At 41.4% G+C, this 21,702-nt stretch overlaps 1 protein-coding gene across 1 annotated transcript in view; it reads left to right on the top strand.

Annotated features, from left to right (window-relative positions):
- Positions 1-21,702, top strand: part of LOC129774753 (non-lysosomal glucosylceramidase) — a 67,643-nt gene that overhangs the window by 36,654 nt on the left and 9,287 nt on the right. Inside the window, exons 3-7 of the mRNA XM_055778692.1 lie at positions 13,085-13,599; positions 13,659-13,914; positions 14,041-14,154; positions 14,224-14,338; positions 14,407-14,536. Of these exons, the coding sequence (XP_055634667.1) occupies positions 13,085-13,599; positions 13,659-13,914; positions 14,041-14,154; positions 14,224-14,338; positions 14,407-14,536 (1,130 nt within the window). The remainder of the gene's footprint in view (positions 1-13,084; positions 13,600-13,658; positions 13,915-14,040; positions 14,155-14,223; positions 14,339-14,406; positions 14,537-21,702) is intronic.

Here is a 21,702-nt window from a genome sequence, read left to right as displayed (position 1 = left end):
AGGATTTTTCTTTACTCTGTACCGTACGGATAAAAGTCGTGATCCGTTGATCCAATTTGCAGAGAACTACGAACAAAATTAATGGTTTCCAGTAGGTTTGCTTTTGTGATAGCAAATGAATTCATATTTCAAAATTGAAGCATCTTTAGCAGAAGAAATTCCCACTCACATGATTGTATCTGCTGCTTTCAGAATCAAGAACAGACACTCAGTAGAAACACACATCAAACTGTGAATCCTACAAATGAATTCCGGCTTCCTATTCGCTCGTTACTTTTTCCAGGGATTCTCCCACATCATTTCCCCATCGCCACACTTTTTATTTCCGTGCACACCATGAACAAATATGTTGTAGCTTCAAAGAGAAGAAAGTAAAACATCCTTTTTATACCTTTTAGTGTATACCAACAATGTATTCCGTTATGTAGCAATACTCGACTGTACTTTAAATAATCATAGCAGTTTATGGTTTACATCTCGCAATCTAATTCCGCAACTGACGCCCCAGGGTGTTGACAATCGAGAATCAATGGGTCCGTCCATAGCCGGTATAAGCTATGTTTGGTTATAAGAACAACATAATTTTAGCCGCCCTGGGCCATGTATCAAAACAGAAATGCATATGCTGTTGGAATTTCATCATCAGAGGAACAACCACCTTACTCGAGATGGAGTTCAATCCTATCGCTTGGCTCCGTACTGACAGTTTTATGACATCGGATCCATCTGAGTTCACACCCAATTAAACCCGGACCAGTGGCATGCTGATGATATCAACCGCAAATGTGCGAAAGCGGTATGATGTAGTTTTAATTAAAAAATGCACTCACCCAACATAAAGCTTACTGCCAGTTGACAGCTCGCACATGATGCCCGGTTTGCTCTTGTGGTTTCGCTTTGCCGAGGGTGTGTGTATGGTGAATCAATTTGTGCTTTCGTCAGCTGCGGTTGATTATTAATCTGCACGCTAATTGAGCTTTGCTCCGAGCTGTTTAGTAATGAAATTAGGCAAATCTTATTTGATAATTTCACTATAAATATTATTTGACGAACGCATGTTTAATTGGTACTACAGTCTGACACAAATAAATCTTAATATGAGATTTCAAGTACGATGCTATTAAGAAACATTGTCTTCTATTATGCCGACATAATTGTGTTTTTTCCTCAAATCGTTTTTTTTGTGTACCAGTAATACCTTTTGCCTGATCGAAGATATTGAAGATATTGATTGACTCTCTATTCGTATTTGCATGGCACGCAACATGACTTGACTTCAACAAAACGATTTTTTTGTTGATCACTCACTCTTTTCTGGTTAGCCCAATCATAACTCTTTTGCATCTGTGACTGGGAGCTCGTGATCTTTAGCTAAACTTGCGTTCCTCGTCTTCGTTATAACGAGCCACCAATTTAATTGCATGGTCCTTTGCCTTGGGAAGTAGCAAAAAATGCCAATCAACATCGATGTTATGTTGTGTTTTAAATTTACAAAATCATTTCTTTTCAATTTTTGTATTGCAATGCTGCTCTATCACAAGTGTTGCTTTCTTCCACTATATTTTTGTTTTCAAGAAGCTCAGTTTCTAAATAAATACTTGAATCGCGATCGTATCATGTCATCGCTAGTCACAGATTAGATGCGGTCTGTTTTGAGTAGTACTCGGCAAAGTCAGGGGAAGCCTTGGCATTCAATTCGCAATGAGTTTTTGCTTCTTCCAGCCTTATTTGTCAACATAAATTGGAAGTCATTCGAACCTTTCGTCGCTAACTGATTTCGTTTCGTCCGTGTGCGTTGATTTATGCACAGTCAAATGAACTTCACGGCATATTGAAAATATGGTCACAAAAAATTGTTATAACTAATGTGAATTCGAAAAAATCCTTCCAACACACAGGCAAACCTATCTTTGTGCGGGGGATAGGGACCGCACAAAAAAATCGTACTAAACTTCACCAGTATCTTTAAAAAATAGTGTTCGCTACACAAAAAAACATATTTTATGCGGTGGATAGGGACCGCAACAACTTGCGCACTTGTGCAGATCATAAAATCAACTCTTTGCTCCTCTCAATAAGCTCCTACTGACACCTTGAAACAAACGAAATAAAATTTGAGATAGTGAATTAGCCGACACAGTCCCTATGTGGAGCGATGAAATACATATCAAAGAAAAAAAATGACCGGTGACTTCATTTTTTCGAACACCGCCCAAAAAAATCGCACGAGATTTTTGATGCATTTTTTGTGCGATTGCACAAAAAAAAATCGCATAAAAAACCACACAAAAACAGGTTTTACTGTATTCTTAAATGTCTTAGCTCCGAAAATATACGAAAAGAGTTTTTTATCATGACTAGATTTATTACTTTATTTATTTACTAGCTGACCCGGAAAACTTCGTCCCACACAAAATTTATTCAAGTTTTCTTACTTAGCGCACGTTCATGGGTCCAATCGCAGAACTGTTCATTGATTAATCTTCTAATCTTCCTTTTTAAATATCCTTTTACTATAAAATCCTAGTACTTCTACCAAAACTCGTCATTATAATATCAGATTATTTTCAGACACAATTCTCGTTCAAAATTTTTCAACCACTTGCAAATAAAATGTTTCTCCGTTACTTGGAATAAATGTTTGATATAGAATATTGCTAGGATAAAGACAACCCTAAATCGGACAATTCCTTCCTGGAGTTTTGCTCCTATCACACATTCGGCGATCCATTTTTATTTCTATAGATAGAAGAAGATATAGGAGTGCGTTTTATCACATTACAATCCATTTCCACTTTCGAACAAAGATCAATTTAGTTAGCGCAAACATCGAATGGACTAACAACGCTTGTCACTATGTAATTGTAAAACATATGAGAATTGATTTTTCCGAATTTTCCCATTTTCCTTCAGAGTTTTCCGAAATTTTTCAATTGTCATGTTTGGTTGAAATATGTGTAATACTTTTATGGAACCCCGCTCCATTCCAAACGAGGGAGTGGTGTGATACCATCAAAGAAACATTTCTCGTACCCAAAAACACTCACATTTGGCTCCATTTGCTTGATTAGTTCTCAAGCTTTTCAAAAGTTGTGTTTCATTTGTATGGGAGCCCCCTCACCTTTGAAGAGGGGCTTTACTTGATTAGTTCTCGAGTTATGCAACCAAGACCCCCCCCCCTCTAAAACCCCCACATTCCGTTTGCTTGTTTAGTTTTTGAGTTATGCAAAAAAAAAAATTGTTTCATTTGTATGACAAAAATATAATATATATATATATATATATATATATATATATATATATATATATATATATATATATATATATATATATATATATATATATATATATATATATATATATATATATATATATATATATATATATATAACGAGCCACCAATTTAATTGCATGGTCCTTTGCCCCATGGACCATGGCAATTTAATTGCATGGTCCTTTGCATATATATATTTTTTTTTCAATTTTTTTTTGTACAATCGTTATCAGCCATTTGAACGGTCAGGTCGGCCAAAAGGAGGTGTTGGTAATTGGTGGGTTCAGCGCCAATCCGCGAACCAACGAAAGCGGCCTAAGGCTAATCGTATTCGGTGCCTCCAAGACCGGAACCTTCTTCAAGCACAGATTCCAATATTGTTATACCTGGAGATCGCATCAGCAAACACAAATCGATCACGTTTTGATCGATGGTCGGCACTAGGTTTGGGCGATCTTTTCCCTTTCGATTTCCGATTTTTTGGATCGATTCTTTGTACCCGAAAAAATCGTGAAGATCGATATTTTTCTTTCGATTGTTTCGATCTCACATTTTTTTTAGCGTTCATTGATTTCAATCTCGCCACATGATAAATTTTATAAACATAATGTCAACGTTTGGATCGCTCTCGAGGATGTCAAATTAGTGATAGTGAATCTAGGTGAAGCTGCTGTGTATGTTTGGTCTAGGATTGGGCGATCCTGGATCGATATTTAAAAGATCAATTTTTTTCCGATTTAACATAAACTTTTTGTAATTTTCTTTTTCAGTGTACATCAGTTTTAATCTCACCAAAAATGGCCTGACAAATTTTATAAACATAATGGCAACGTTTGACCGCTATGAAGCACTTCATTTGGATTACTAACAAAGTCAGTTTGATCATTCTCCGATTTTATTCCGTACAAGTTCTGACAAGATCGGAACTTGCGACAACTACTAGGGGTTGTTGATGTGTTACTAAGGATACTTTTTCAAATAAATTATTTAATTAAATGATCCCATGATGGTACAAGGTGAATGCTTTGGAGAACACTATTTTCGAAGATTTGATTTTTTTGTGCTTTTGATTATTGAATAGAACCATGAAATTTTCATTCCATGTTTAAACAAAATACTATACCCATATAACATAAGTAGATAAATTGGAAAAATGCTTCCGATTTTTTGAAGTTCGATTCTTTTTTGCCGATTTAATCAGTGAATCGATCCCTAAGCCGTTTAGAAAATCGATTCGTCGAGATCGATCTTTTCGTAAAGATCGCCCAATCCTAGTCGGCACTTCTCAGATATCATCGACCTCAGAACATATCGTGGCGCTAACATCGATTCAGACCACTACCTGGTGATTGTCGAACTGCGCTCTAAACTTTTTGCCTTCAATAGCATAAGACATCAGCGCTCACCACGGTATCACCTACAACGACTGCAGGAACTGAACGCTGCTGCAACATATGCGCAGTGTAGGTGCGTTGTCGAGAGTAGACGAACTGAATGCTGCCTCCCTCGATGAACGCTGGAACACTCTGAAGCAGCAATAAGCAGCAATAAGCAGCACAGTAGAGATCGTCATCTGGTATATAATGTGGACAATAGAACGAATGGTATGACGAAGGGTGCCGAGCGTTTCTGATCGAGAAGGATGCAGCATGCCTCGACACGAACGACTCGACAAAACGACGGACCGACTGAAGCGAAGGCAGTAAACACATCTCTATCGGGGAAAAAGCCTGGACGAAAAAGAGTGTGAGGAGATGAAGCTTCAAGAAGCTGAACGCCTCGCACCAAGGCTTTGTGCTGCGAGTCGAAATGTGCATGAACAAAGAAGGAGGCATCTTCACGAACGGACGAGAGGTGATCGAAAGGTGGATGGACACCTTAACAGCGCGCAGACAAGAGAACATAACGGCGTTGAAAAGGATCACACTGGTGCAGTGAACAAAGACGACGTACCACCCCGACGATGGATGAAGTTGAGGAAGCCATTGTTCAGCTGATGAACCACAAAACAGCTGGCAAGGATGACCTTGCAGTGGAGCTTTTCATGGGAGGCCCAGTGAAATTTATACAGTGTATGCATTGGTTGATAGTCAGGATCTGGAACATGGAACAGCTACCGGAGGAGTGGAAATAGGGGATAATCTGCTCCATAAAAAAGGTGACAAGCTGGATTGTGAAAACTACCGTGCAATCACGATCCTAAATGTTGCCTACAAAATCCTATCCCAAATCCTTTTTTTGCCGTCTATCGCCAATAGTAAGCAGATTTGTTTCGGTGACGGACTATATTTTTACACTGCGGCAGATCCTCTAGAAGTGCCGCGAGTATCGATTCTCTACGCACCACATCTTCGTCGACTTCAAAGCCACATATGATACAATCAACCGACAACAGCTATGGAGAATTATGGACTAACACGGCTTTCTCCAAAAGCTGACATAACTAAAGCGAGGACATGTGACGGTAGCAGACCTGTATACCCGACTGAAATACGAAGGTCGAGGTGGTCGACGAGTTTATTCTTGGCTCGTTGATAACAACTGACAAAAACAGCCGTGAAATTCGAAGACGCATGAACAACAGTGTTGGTGCCTTCTATGGGCTCCACAAGTCCCTAAAGTCCAACAAACTCCTACCCGGCACGAAGTGTATCACGTACAATCTCTTATTCGACTGGTAATCTTCTACAGGCTCGAAGCATGGACGATGCTCGAAGAGGACGTGCAAGCACTTGGTGTCTTCGAATGCCGGGTGCTCAGAATAACATACGGCGGTGTGTATTCCTACTTCCTATATATATATATATATATATATATATATATATATATATATATATATATATATATATATATATATATATATATATATATATTAGGCTGTCAAAAAAGTCCTACGGTATTTTTTTTAAATTTTCATTTGTTCATAAAATTGGTTACAATCATCTGTTTTAAGTCAAATATGCGCCGTTTTGTTCGATGACTTGTTCCCAACGAGATGCCAACGTCATAATACCCCTGTTATAGAAGCTCGCTTCCTTATTGGCAAAAAACTCGGATAGCCAATTTTCACAAGCCTCTTTTGTGGCTAACTTCTGACTATCTAGCTCGTTCGCCATGGACAAAAACAGGTGGTAGTCACTTGGTGCAAGGTCCGGACTATACGGCGGATTCAAAAGAACCTCCCATCCGAGCTCCCGGAGCTTCTGGCGCGTCACCAAAGAAGTGTGTGGCCTGGCGTTGTCCTGATGGAAGACAATGCGGCCTCTGTTTATCAAAGATGGCCTCTTGTTCATGAGTGCTACCTTCAAGCGGTCCAGTTGTTGGCAGTACAGGTCCGAATTGAGCGTTTGGCCATAGGGAAGAAGCTCATAATAGATTATTCCTTGACAATCCCACCAAACACACAGCAGAACCTTCCTGGCCGTTAATGAGGGCTTGGCCACCGTCTGAGCCGCTTCAGCGGGCTTCGACCACGACCGTTTGCGCTTCACGTTGTCGTAAGTGACCCAATTTTCATCGCCAGTCACCATCCGCTTCAGAAACGGATCGATTTTGTTTCGATTCAGCAGCGATTCACATGCGTCGATACGGTCAAAGATGTTTTTTTGCGTCAACGTGTGTGGCACCCATACATCGAGCTTCTTTGTGAATTCAAGCTTCTTCAAATGGTTAATAACGGTTTGATGACTTATCCCCAGCTCTTGGCCGATGCTACGGCTGCTACTATGCCGGTCTTTCTCGGCTAATTCAGCGATTTTGTCGCAATTTTCGACGACAGGCCTTCCGGAGCGTGGCGCATCTTCGACGACCTCTACACCAGAACGAAAACGTTGAAACCATCGTTGTGCGGTGGAAATGGAAACTGTATCGGGTCCATAAACTGCACAAATTTTATTGGCAGCTTGAGATGCATTTATGCCTTTGTCATAGTAGTACTGTAAAATATGTCGGATTTTCTCTTTATTTTGCTCCATATCTGCGACACTATAACTCACGAACGACTTAATCAAACAAAACACTGTCAAGGACTATATTATAGCGCGCAAAAATACCTTTCCAACAAGCTATAGTATGACTCGATACAATGAATACAACTAGAACTACGCGCTTACGACACCTCGCGGAAATACCGCAGGACTTTTTTGACAGCCTAATATAAAAATATAGCACCTTTGGTTCCGAGACCATGAAAACTATAAAAAACAAATACAATCATTAATAACGAAACCAAAATTAAATTTTTTTGCAATTGTGGTATTTTTTCGAAAAAGATCAGCTAATTGGCTTTAAATTGATGGTTCAACCACCTTGCTCGCTGTGCTTCTTTTCTTCTTACCCCTGCCGGATTCGAGGCGAACACCATCTTTGCGGGGTTGCTGTCCGACAATCTTGCAACATGTTCCGCCGATCGCACTCGTCTAGCCTTGGCTGTGTTCGCCGTAGAGTTGCGCCTGTTCGTGATTCGTCTTCCTCCTCCATACTCCGTTTTCCTACACACCGCCGTATGTTATTCTGAGCACCCGGCATTCGAAGACACCAAGTGCTTGCACGTCCTCTTCGAGCATCGTCCATGCTTCGAGCCCGTAGAAGATTACCAGTCGAATAAGAGATTGTACGTGATACACTTCGTGCCGGGTAGGAGTTTGTTGGACTTTAGGGACTTGTGGAGCCCATAGAAGGCACCAACACTGTTGTTCATGCGTCTTCGAATTTCACGGCTGTTTTTGTCAGTTGTTATCAACGAGCCAAAAATAAACTCGTCGACCACCTCGACCTTCGTATTTCAGTCGGGTATACAGGTCTGCTACCGTCACATGTCCTCGCTTTAGTTATGTCAACTTTTGGAGAAAGCCGTGTTGGTCCATAATTCTCCATAGCTGTTGTCGGTTGATTGTATCATATGTGGCTTTGAAGTCGACGAAGATGTGGTGCGTAGAGAATCGATACTCGCGGCACTTCTAGAGGATCTGCCGCAGTGTAAAAATATAGTCCGTCACCGAAACAAATCTGCTTACTATTGGCGATAGACGGCAAAAAAAGGATTTGGGATAGGATTTTGTAGGCAACATTTAGGATCGTGATTGCACGGTAGTTTTCACAATCCAGCTTGTCACCTTTTTTATGGAGCAGATTATCCCCTATTTCCACTCCTCCGGTAGCTGTTCCGTGTTCCAGATCCTGACTATCAACCAATGCATACACTGTATAAATTTCACTGGGCCTCCCATGAAAAGCTCCACTGCAAGGTCATCCTTGCCAGCTGTTTTGTGGTTCATCAGCTGAACAATGGCTTCCTCAACTTCATCCATCGTCGGGGTGGTACGTCGTCTTTGTTCACTGCACCAGTGTGATCCTTTTCAACGCCGTTATGTTCTCTTGTCTGCGCGCTGTTAAGGTGTCCATCCACCTTTCGATCACCTCTCGTCCGTTCGTGAAGATGCCTCCTTCTTTGTTCATGCACATTTCGACTCGCAGCACAAAGCCTTGGTGCGAGGCGTTCAGCTTCTTGAAGCTTCATCTCCTCACACTCTTTTTCGTCCAGGCTTTTTCCCCGATAGAGATGTGTTTACTGCCTTCGCTTCAGTCGGTCCGTCGTTTTGTCGAGTCGTTCGTGTCGAGGCATGCTGCATCCTTCTCGATCAGAAACGCTCGGCACCCTTCGTCATACCATTCGTTCTATTGTCCACATTATATACCAGATGACGATCTCTACTGTGCTGCTTATTGCTGCTTATTGCTGCTTCAGAGTGTTCCAGCGTTCATCGAGGGAGGCAGCATTCAGTTCGTCTACTCTCGACAACGCACCTACACTGCGCATATGTTGCAGCAGCGTTCAGTTCCTGCAGTCGTTGTAGGTGATACCGTGGTGAGCGCTGATGTCTTATGCTATTGAAGGCAAAAAGTTTAGAGCGCAGTTCGACAATCACCAGGTAGTGGTCTGAATCGATGTTAGCGCCACGATATGTTCTGAGGTCGATGATATCTGAGAAGTGCCGACTAGGATTGGGCGATCTTTACGAAAAGATCGATCTCGACGAATCGATTTTCTAAACGGCTTAGGGATCGATTCACTGATTAAATCGGCAAAAAAGAATCGAACTTCAAAAAATCGGAAGCATTTTTCCAATTTATCTACTTATGTTATATGGGTATAGTATTTTGTTTAAACATGGAATGAAAATTTCATGGTTCTATTCAATAATCAAAAGCACAAAAAAATCAAATCTTCGAAAATAGTGTTCTCCAAAGCATTCACCTTGTACCATCATGGGATCATTTAATTAAATAATTTATTTGAAAAAGTATCCTTAGTAACACATCAACAACCCCTAGTAGTTGTCGCAAGTTCCGATCTTGTCAGAACTTGTACGGAATAAAATCGGAGAATGATCAAACTGACTTTGTTAGTAATCCAAATGAAGTGCTTCATAGCGGTCAAACGTTGCCATTATGTTTATAAAATTTGTCAGGCCATTTTTGGTGAGATTAAAACTGATGTACACTGAAAAAGAAAATTACAAAAAGTTTGTGTTAAATCGGAAAAAAATTGATCTTTTAAATATCGATCCAGGATCGCCCAATCCTAGACCAAACATACACAGCAGCTTCACCTAGATTCACTATCACTAATTTGACATCCTCGAGAGCGATCCAAACGTTGACATTATGTTTATAAAATTTATCATGTGGCGAGATTGAAATCAATGAACGCTAAAAAAAATGTGAGATCGAAACAATCGAAAGAAAAATATCGATCTTCACGATTTTTTCGGGTACAAAGAATCGATCCAAAAAATCGGAAATCGAAAGGGAAAAATTCGATCTTCTGAAAATCGATCCAAGATCGCCCAAACCTAGTGCCGACCATCGATCAAAACGTGATCGATTTGTGTTTGCTGATGCGATCTCCAGGTATAACAATATTGGAATCTGTGCTTGAAGAAGGTTCCGGTCTTGGAGGCACCGAATACGATTAGCCTTAGGCCGCTTTCGTTGGTTCGCGGATTGGCGCTGAACCCACCAATTACCAACACCTCCTTTTGGCCGACCTGACCGTTCAAATGGCTGATAACGATTTTTATGTCGTGTTTCGGGCACGATCGTTGCCCGCTCGTCTTTATCGTCATCGGTTCTACCTAGATGGGGGCTGTGGACGTTGATGATGCTGATGCTGAAGAAGTGACATCGCATCCTCAATCTGCACATTCTTTCGTTGATCGGCCTGAATCGGATGAATAAAAGCTGTACCCAGTTCGTTTGTGTTGTTGCAACTCTGGTACATGATATAACTACCTAGAAACGATCGCTCCATCGAACATTTCCAGCACACTAGCTGCAGCGCTACGATGTTAAAATTGCGAACTCTCAATGTTTCCGAAAGAACTTAGTCGGATTGTCCTGTCTCGAATTTCTTTGTGAATTTTCCTGTGCGTTTCATGACTAGAATACCTCCTTAAACATTGAAGTTCATTCACCTCTAGCCTTGAAAAAGTACAATTAGATAATCAAAACCAACTCTCTCGTTTCGTTTGGGCCGTGTGTGACCACGATTTACTAACAATAGTTAACACAGTTTCGCAGCTAACACACACTTCGATCACAGGCGATTATGTATTAGTTCCATCTCCATAATAATTCCATCTTCCTGATGAATTGAACACAACACGATAGTTACCACTTCAATAAACAACTATTAACCCCTTCACGTATAACGTCGAACCACACTCGTAGCGATTAGACTGTACCAGAACGTACAAAATCGAACCTCACTCGTCGTCTATCGATGTGAAATGGATACATGCTTCGAGCGTGTGATAATGCAGGACTGCTAATATCGTAAGTAAGATACACACACTCAGCAGAGTATCGAAACGACTCACTGTGCTCGTGTTTGGGCCCTGTTGTTGGAAATTAAATCATACGGCAAGGGGTTAAAAACGCATAGAGACAACAGCAATGAGCGAGTGTAACGCAACAATACACAAACATTGTTCATCAGATGGTATCACGTCCTACGTGGTGCACCATTCCATCGAACATCCACATCGAATTCGCGATCGCGCCGCAGTGTGTAAAGGCGCGTCCACATTATGCCGAATGATGCCGATCGGCCTGTACCAGGCGGCATATTCGGTTCGTTATGTAATGTGGACGCCACATCGGGTGCACGAAGACAAAGCCCCATCGGATGTACGAAGCCGTCACGAACAAACGAAGCACCATGTCGTCAACGCTAATTTACTTCGTTTTGTTTTGGTTCGACTTTCTCGAACCGGATCCACTTGTTTCGTGTTGGGTTCGGTTTGTTTCGAGTCGGTTTTCGGCACGTCGGCAAGCCCGGGCGGTACGTCCACATTTGGTCGACTTTACTGGACGGCCAAAGCCGCTCGGCGTAATGTGGATGCGTCTTAACATTCAACAACACACTATCGACCCTCTGGAGCGATTTTATGTAATGCCATAATTGCCACAGCAAAGGCACTATTTATTCCGTGCGCTATTTATCGTTTTACCGTTTAAGTATGATGTGAAGTATGATGCTCATCTAGGATTGGCTTGGCAATGGTATTGGTCTATTCAAATTGTGTCGGTTCGCTAACGTTTGCATTAAAAAATGGACTTTTTTCGGATGGTGATAAAAAAAACTAAGACAGATTATTGAGTTTGATAAACTTCCCATGGAAGATAGTTATATTAACTCACTTGCAAAAAAAAATTCCAAGCCCTAGCGAACAAATTCCAAAATTCCAAGCCCTAGAGAACATCGCGTCTTGGCCCTTATGGTATTTCTTGATGCACGACGCAACTTCAAGGAAGGCACTTCATACTATAAATTTCCCCGTTCATGGCCTGTCCGGAGCTAAAGAAGAGCGGCTTTGAAATCCCCTTCTAGCTGATTGTAAGCCAACTTCTTGGGGAGCTTGGTGTGTGAAATAAACTTCACTTCGGAGCTCACTTCCTTCGTGGGGGAAGTAAAATACGAAGTGCCCTGCCAGTCGTTGTCATCCAGAGTAGATAGGTCGTCGCGATTCGCCGGGAAAATCGACTTGACCACCATCTTATTCAGCCGCTGCCGCTGTGTCATTGCCTACAGCTCCGAGACCAGTGGACGTCTTACTCTTCAGCATCCTTTGGAGCTTCTTGTCGCTCAGGGTCGTCGGCCGTCCGGAACCGAGCTTTCATTCGATGCTCTGATTGTTGTCCAATAGTGCCACGATGTTGTAGATGCCGGAACGGTCGTATCCGGCGTCCACAAAGTGCCGCACGATGTCCGTTATCAACTCGACGCGGCGGGGTACCTTTGCGGGGTTCTTCGAACGCGCATACTTCTGAAAGGAGTAGCTTCACTATTTTCGCCATCACGATTAGAGTTCGACTGATAGTGCTGTCAATTTTTTTCTGCTGACTCTTGGGTTACTATAATTGATGCTGCGTGGGTAGTTTCGTCAGTGCGTGTGAAGGTAAACCCATGAAAAATCGGCAATTTTTGTCCATTTTTTTTAATGCAAACGTTATGTACTCGTGATTGTCGCCTCTGTTAAGAAACGTTCCGAACAAATGTATGAACATATGGAAATAATCCCAATTGAGAAATTGAAGATCGTAATGTGCAAAAAAAACATGAGCATTATACTTTTTTATGGTTACTAATATCCAGAATATCGAGATCATAATTTAATCCTCTTACAAAAAATCGAATTATTTGTTTTTGTTTACTTAATTAATTATTTGCTCGAATATATTAATCACGTTGCATTCATCGCTAACACATTAGAAATCGAAAAACTTATCTAAATCTTCGTTCAACAGCCGACCTAAGAGCCCGCTGGGCAGCTGGGAGAGCAACATAAATTCGTCGAAGTGCAACTACACTGCACTCTATCCGCGAGCCTGGTCAGAGTATGATCTCAGCGATTACGGCATCAAGCTGGTCCAGCGCCAGATTTCTCCCATCATTCCCCATGACTACAAGGAAAGTTCTCTGCCGGCGGCGGTTTTCGTTTGGACGGTGGAAAACGTCTGCGGTAAGGATCGGCAGGTAACGATCACATTCACGTTCAAAAATGGAACCGGTAATAAGAAGCAGGACGCAGAAGGAAACTGCGAAACGGCCTCATTCGACCACGGTGCCGCCAAAGGAGTCAGTATTAAGCAATCGATCGTAGATATGCAGTGTACCTATTGCATCAGTTGTAAGTCCTCGTCGGAGATTAATTTGACACGATGCGAAAAGTTCGATCCAACCACGAATGGTGAAAAGCTTTGGAACGATTTGAAGGAAAATGGAAACCTCACAGAGAAGTCATTCGACGAGAACATAAAAGGTAAACGACGACAACTTTATCGTGAAAACCAATGTATACAATAAGACTCTAAACTTCAGGTAAGGATGTAGCAGTTGCTGTGAGCGCACAAATTCTAGTACAATCAGAAAGAAGCTCCGAGCTGGAATTTTCTCTAGTCTGGGATATGCCAAAGATTCATTTTGCTAAGCGAGTGAAAGAGTACTACAAATACTATACCAAATATTTTGGAAAAAGTGGAGATGCTGGGCCATCGATTTCGGATTACGCCCTACAAAACTATGGAAAATGGGAGGTGCTAATAGACGAATGGCAACGGCCTATTTTAAATGATAGGTACCACCGTACTTCTTCTTCTTCTTTGTTTTTAAGAGGCTTTAAACTTTGCAGTTCATTCGCCTCTAAAACTACCGTACTTATATACATTTAGATTTCAACTAATGAGAACATTGATTTTTGCAGTGATCTACCGGACTGGTACAAAAGTGCTATATTCAATGAACTATACTTCATCGCCGATGGAGGCAGTGTGTGGCTCACCACTGACGAAGCTGATCTTCCGTACGATGATCCCAGGTCGATTTCTTTCAATCGTTCGTGGAAAGACATTTATTGGAATTAATATTCAGTTTTGTCCGTTTCCAGATTGGCATATGGAAGATTTGCATACTTAGAAGGTCACGAGTATCGTATGTATAACACGTATGACGTTCACTTCTATGCATCCCATGCGCTGGCAAGTTTGTGGCCTAATCTGCAAGTAAAGAATCTAGCGAGAATCAATTTGAGATGATATTAGAGTGATGTTTTTTTTTGTATTCATTTCAGGTCAGTTTACAATATGATTATAAGGATGCTATATATCACGAGATTGCCGAAGGACGAAAGCATCTGTATGATGGGAAAATAACACCAAGAAAGGTCGGTCACTCCGTTCCTCATGATTTGGGCGATCCAGGTATTGTATACATTCCGTAGCTCTAATATTTAATTTTGTTTGTTGAATTATTTTGCAACACGGGGCACAAGAAACATTAAAAGTGTGGGGAAGGTGGGATCACATTGAAATTCAGCAATGAACAACAACAATGCCACACAGGATCATCTATCTGCTGGCAACCCTCTAAAAATGGTTGAAAAGAAAAACTTTGTACATATCGTGGCGACTACCGAAAATGTCTATTTTCCGTTATCACAGAGCGATTCCACGCCAACTTTCATTATCAGATGACTAATTTTCATTGGGACTGATTTTTTTATAATGCCGTATCCAAAATCATTGACTATTTTTGCAAAAAAAAATGAAAACCAGTTACGTCTTTTGGCGCCGGCATGTTGAAGATTGCTTCGACTTCCGCAGGACTTACTCTGTAAACTTCGGCGATTGTAGCAGCATACTCTGTGGAATCGACCGATGTGATGATTTTGGTCCGTTCCAGTCAGTCTTCGGAATGCAACGCGGTGCTGATGTGCAACTTTTTTTTGCACCTAGTTCAACTCTCACTCCTTGCGCACACCTGCGCCCGGAAGAATCAACGCGCACCGAAGCAAAGCTGAAGTGTTTTGTTGTCAACATCGGTTTATACAGTGATACTTTCAGATTTTTACGCTCAATTCATCGTTTGGCTTCCTCGTATGAAACGATAACCGTCGGAGTCAAAGATAAAAAATCTACGGGAATCTACGGGAATAACATCTTCCCAGTAAGACATTGATGTGTTTCATGCTGTTTAGAAAAATGGAAATTTGAGTTACTGATTTGTTTTGCCGTTGAACGGTTCTTCCGTCTGTGCTCAGGCATTCAAGTTGTTCTTCCTCGGCACAATAAAATATTTTGTTTGGTTCACTTTTATTTTCTTCGATAGTGTATTGGGACAGAATATTCACTTGAACATCCTAAAAAAACATGTAGCAAAGTGAGAACAAAATGAGATTGAATCGAGGATTCAAGTTTTACCAAGACAATGACCCTAAGCACAAGACACATATAGTTCGCACATGATCACATTATAATTGCTCAAAAGTTATTGATACTTCTTCCCAATCTCCCAGCATCAATCCCAGTTAAAAAATATGGAAGTTATCTATGTAGGAAATTTAGAAACCATCACTTTAAAAAAAACAATTCTAAAAACCACTTGATTAACAAATGGATGAATATTCTTTCGGAATACACCAAAAAACTCGTAAATAACGGCTAAAGACAGCTAAGGATAGTCGCAATGAACAAGGGATACCATACTTATGATGGAATCCTGAAATTGATCAACGCAGTTCAACGAGTTCAAATTTCAACCAGTGTACGATTATGAGTTTGAGTCAATTTTCATACATTCTCAGAGAAATAAAAACCATTATTCTGAAAACAGATAGCATACCTTTTAACTCTCATATGACACTATGACTTCATCTAAATGTTCTGAAGCTTTGTTTTCAACTTTCAAAAGAAGGGAAAAGAGATTTGCACGGTGGAGTACGACTACGAGTTTGTATCACTGTATACCCAATTTTAAACCGCGCTCGAATCTTGTTTGTCTGGTTTGCTTTCTCTATTGAGACCGGTTGGTATGGGGGCGCGCTGTTGGTTTTATGCTTAGCTCAGAACGAGCGAAAACAAAACGGGCGCTAGAATTCGATGTGTGTGTGTATAGAATGAGGCGAGCATCACACAAGTGAGAAGCGAGTTTAGTATCTGAATTCTGCACCGTGCTGATTCTGGGCTCACTTGTTGCTGAGTTCGGTGCACTTCGTACCAAGAGAGAATGCGTGTTTGTTATGAGCGCGCGCTGATGAAAATTGAACTCGAGCGCAGCGCAGCGTATGTTTTTTGAAGACTGGTTCCAGTTGGTCCAACTCCAGGCAGACAGTATTGCACGTGGCTTCTTCGTCTGAATTACTGGGAACGTACAAATTCCTGGTTTCTTCGGCTGAATTACTGAGGACTTACCTTCCGTGGACGTGAACTCAATCTTCATCTTCAAGCAAAACTATGAAATCGCTGGTAAATGTGCTTAGGAGAGCTTATTGATGTTGAATAGTTATTGACTTGATTGCAGAACTGACCCTTAGATACTCAAAATCCAGCTTCAAGAGTTAGCCCGACTCCATGACTGCTTGGACTTGTAGGGCTAATAAACTTGCTTGTAGGGTTCGTTGCTGGTTGTCCGATCTGCCTGCCTTTGCTCGAGACTGACGTCGATATCCGATTCAGTGTCGAGCTTAAAACCAGGGCTCTGCATAGTCATAGTCAACTGAGGAGAGTCAGCTGACTAACTGACTGACTATATCCATAGTCAGTTAGTAATGACTTTTGGCTTCTTCACGCAGTTTCTCCGCCAAAACGACTGAACAGTCAGTCGGGCGTTTAGTCGCTATCTCCTTCTACCGACTCGACTATATCATTTCATTCTTCCCAGTCAAATTGTCCTCATTGCATTTTGAAGTGACTTCCCCCAAAATGAATTCGTTCCTCTCTTTCTCTCTCTCATGTACATGTGCATGCATCGATGTTTGAGTTCAACGTGGTTTGACATACGCTACAGGTGAGCTAGATTCTTTTGTATCGTACACGAAAATTACTTACACGTATAAAATAACGTGCAGTGTGTGTGCGCTATTTTGCACGCCTAATACTAACTAATACGAACGCGAGGACCTTTATAGCATACTTGATAATTGTCTAAGTTCGTTGGTTTGAGTTCACGATGGGTGGACAACAAACCGTCCATTGATGGGGTAACTTCTTTTTGACGTAGGACTACGTCTTTCATTTCTATACCGGGGTGTAAAATCAAAGTTTCGAAAACGAAAGCGTTACGCCGGACACCGAGATTTTGGGCGTTAATAGCTCTTAAACAACTGAACGAAATGGTATGATACACACTTCATTAGAAAGATAAAACGTCTACGTGTTATATACTTGTTACTTTTTCATCCAAAAACTTGTTTCAATAGCCTTAAAATTGCTTTCAAAATAGGCTATTAAAATCACCAATCGGTATATAAGCAAGCGCCGCTCGGAAACCCACTCAGTTATAATTGAACAGCGATTGGGGCATGTTGTGGCTGTTGTGGTGAAGCTCTTCGTTTATCATGAAAGCGCGGATGAACGGTGTCACCAAGAGCCTGTTTGTGCACCTTAGGCCAGAAGAGAATCCATCAGGAGGAGAGTGATGCCACAAACGGTTCCCCGGGAAGAGATCGGAGCAGCCGCCACACACACACATACACGCGTGGAACTCTTCGTTTGGGTGCCATTCAGCATCGAGAAAATTCCGTTGCTGAAAAATAATCTGCCAGTTCCCCTGGGAACTGAAAAATACATTCATGCGAAAGAGTTTATTCTAATGTTTTCTATCCATACAACACTGCAACCAAATACATTTGGTTTTGTGATTTTTCAATCAATCGCAATTAACAGGAAAGCTGCTGAAAATTATTCTTCCCCATCAGTAGTAAATTTTCGTATCCAATATTGTATGCGCGCGCAACGGAAAATGTTTCGCATCGTGAAAATTATATAATTTTCAATCGATTATTGCTCAGTTGCCGAAAGTTTCAAACTCAGAGAGTTCATTCCCCTCTAGTTTGCCTTTCAAATTGCCATCGTAAACCACACCTTCTCTTGATTCAATCACGCACAAAAAGCATACTTAAGCGATATTCTGGTGGTGAAACGCATTCAAATTAGAGACGAATGAACAGCAAAAGTTTAAAGTCTCTATAATTCAAGACCTTCCTTTTGAAACGCATTCATTTTTCGTGAAGATATCGACAAGACAACATCGTAATTGAACGAGGTGAACGTGCTGGACGAGCTGGACGGCGAGGGATCGAGGGATTCGTTACCTAGCCTGATCTGACTTGAAAGATATGCAGTTTGTTTGGAACTGTGAGGGAGGGCAGAAAAGCCGAGCCATCAGAAGGAGAAGAGAAGGTGACCAAGAGAGTATCAGCAAAGATATTATCGTTGCTGAAAAATAATTGCCAGTTCCCCTGGGAATTGAAAAATACATTCATGCGAAAGAGTTTTTTTTAATGTTTTTTAACATATAACGCAGCGACCAAATACTTTTGGTTTTGTGATTTTTCAATCAAATGCAATCAGCAGGAAAGCTTCTGAACATTATTCTTCCCCATCAGTAGGATATGTTCGTTTCCAATACAAACATAAACGAAAAACGAAAAACATAATTCTCAATCGATTATTCCTCAGTCGCCGAAAGTTTCAAACTCAGAGAGTTCATTCCCCTCTAGTTTGCCTTCCAAATTGCCATCGTAAACCACACCTTCTTTCGATTCAGTCACGGACAAAAAGCATACTTAAGCGATATTCTGGTGGTGAAACGCACCATTCTTTGTGTGGACACCGACTGGACAACATCGTTGCTGGACGAGCTGGACGGCGAGGGATCGAGTGCCTTTCTCAAGGCAATGAGGGTGGAGGTGTAATGCAGGAGTTAGAGTAGAGTTCCAAGGGCCTTTCTCAAGGCTAGAGACGAATGAACTGAAAAGTTTAAAGTCTCTATAATACAAAACCATTCTATCCATGAAACGCATTCATTTTTCGTGAGGACATCGACAAGACAACATCGTTACTGAAAGAGTTGAACGAGCTGGACGAGGTGGATGGTGAGGGATCAAGGGATTCATTACCTGGCATGACCTAACCTGAAACGCATTCAGTTTGTTTGGGACTGTGACGGAGCGCAGAAAAGCCGATCCATCAGAAGAAGAGAAGATGACCGAGAGAATACCAGCATCGAAAATTGGTTCCGCATGAGACATCGGAGCAACCGCCACACACATACACGCGCGCCACTCTTTACGTTTGCTGGTTATCGAGGAGAATCCGGAAAGAAGTGATCGTTGCTGCAAAATAATCTGCCAGTTCCCCTTGGAATGGAGGTGTAAATTACATTCAAGCGAAAGAGTTTATTTTAACGTTTTCTGTCCATATACTGCGACCAAATACATTTGGTTTTGTGATTTTTCAATCGAGTGCAATTAACAGGTGGTTATCGAGTTAACATTACCCACTGGTGGTGGACTTCGGGAAGAATCCGGTAAGATACTGCTGCTGCAAAATAATTTGCCAGTTCCCCTTGGCATTGAAAATAACATGCAAGCGAAAGAGTTTATTTTAATGTTTTCTAACCATATAACACTGCGACCAAATACATTTTGTTCTGTGATTTTTCAATCAAGTGTAGTTAGCAGGGAAGCTTCTGAAGATTATTCTTCCCCATCAGTAGGATATTTTCGTATCCAATATTGGATGCATAAAACCTTGTACCTCCAACGTTCTCGTTTTCGAAGTCCCCCAAATATTCATTTATTCATTCATTCAGAATGGATTCAGATTCAACAACACTAAATCAACGATAGTCCTACGTCACCATTGCGGTTATACCATAACCCACTCCCTGTTTTTGCATCAGAAATCATGTTTTCGTTCCTCTTTATATGGACGTAAAAATAAGATTGTGTACGCGGGTATGAATTAGGGTCAGGGGGAAATGGAAGTGTGGATTCAAGTCAGTTGAATGAAGAGGCAGATTTGTATTCATTAGTCGAGTCAGTTAAAATAACCACTGTCTGGACTAGTTCACCAGTCATCCTCGCTAGTCAACGCTAGTCAATTCATTTTCTAGTCAAGTCACTTTTTGTTGGTGGCGACTGCCGAAGCAGTACTAGTCGAAGCGAAGCTGTTGAGAGTAGAGTCGGTCCTCATTTTTCACCTTCGAAGATTTCGGGCCCCGCTTAAAACTGATCTCCCTACCAATTACTTCTGCTTTCACGTATCCAGGTCTTTCGGTGTTAGTTCAGGTGTTCCGCAGGGTAGTCATTTGGGGCCTATTCTGTTTGTCATGGTCATGAATAAACTACCATCATGTTTGGCCAACGCAAAAGTGCTCATATACGCAGACGATGTGAAGATTTTCCTGCCCGTGAAAAACATCGATGATTGCCATCTTCTTCAGCAAGATTTAGTCAATTTTCGGAGATTCGTCGAGAGCAACGGACTGAGTGTAAACCCCAGCAAGTGCTCCGTTATAACTTACACCAGGAGAGCTCAGCCGATAACTTTCGACTATAGGCTAGGAGGTACGGATCTACAACGAGTAGAGTATGTCCGAGACTTAGGCGTGACGATGGATCAATCCCTCACGTTTAACCTCCACCTAGAACGAATAGTCAAGGAAGCGCTGCAACTATTTGCTCTCACTCGTCGTTTTGGGCAAGAATTCACTGACCCGCATGTAATTCTGAAGATCTACACCAGCCTTGTACGGTCTAAACTCGACTTTGCGAGTGTAGTGTGGCGACCGCAATACGATCTGTATATCCAAAGATTAGAAAATGTCCAGAAAAAGTTCCTGAAGTTTGCGCTGAGGAATTTAGGATGGAGAGGAGAACACCTGCCAGTATACGAAGATCTCTGCTGTTTAGTGGACATGGATACTATCAAAAGTAGACACAGAATCGCAGATATGACTTTCTTCTGTAAACTATTGAGCGGACGGATAAGAAGCCCGTGTCTCTACGAATAAATGTATAAGTGATGATGTGTTTTATTTCTGTTTTCATGTTTAGTTTTTATGATGAGTTTTATTTTCCATGTTTAGTTTTTAAGAAAGATAACGGGCTTGCAGCCTATAATCTAATCTAATAAACTAAACTAAGTGTATCTTCCTCGCTCCGGAATATTCTTCACCAGCACATCTCTGTTCACAATCGACTGTAGAATGTGCCGCATGCCTGGGACACCTTATTGGCGTTAGCGCTGTGTTTATAAATTACCTTCACCACAACCCCTTCATCGATTCATGAGGAAGGGGAAGCCTAGACCCAATTACCTCAGCGTCAATCTCACCCTGCCTTCATCGTCGTGTGAAACGGCACATTTGGTGAATAACAAGACGAGATCGGGCAACTGACTTCTTACTCTTCTTCTGTTTTGACGTAGGACTACGTATTTCATTTCTATACCGGAGTGTAAAATCAAAGTTTCGAAAACGAAAGCGTTACGCCAGAGACCGAGATTTTGAGCGATAATAGCTCCTAAACAACCGAACGAAATGGTTTGATACACATTTCATTCGAAAGATAAAATGTCTACGC

Source organism: Toxorhynchites rutilus, chromosome 3 (genome assembly GCF_029784135.1).
Source record: "Toxorhynchites rutilus septentrionalis strain SRP chromosome 3, ASM2978413v1, whole genome shotgun sequence".
NCBI classification, from domain to species: Eukaryota; Metazoa; Arthropoda; class Insecta; order Diptera; family Culicidae; genus Toxorhynchites; species Toxorhynchites rutilus.
The sequence above is the reverse complement of the archived record's forward strand: the minus strand, read 5'-3'. Positions and strand labels throughout refer to the sequence as shown.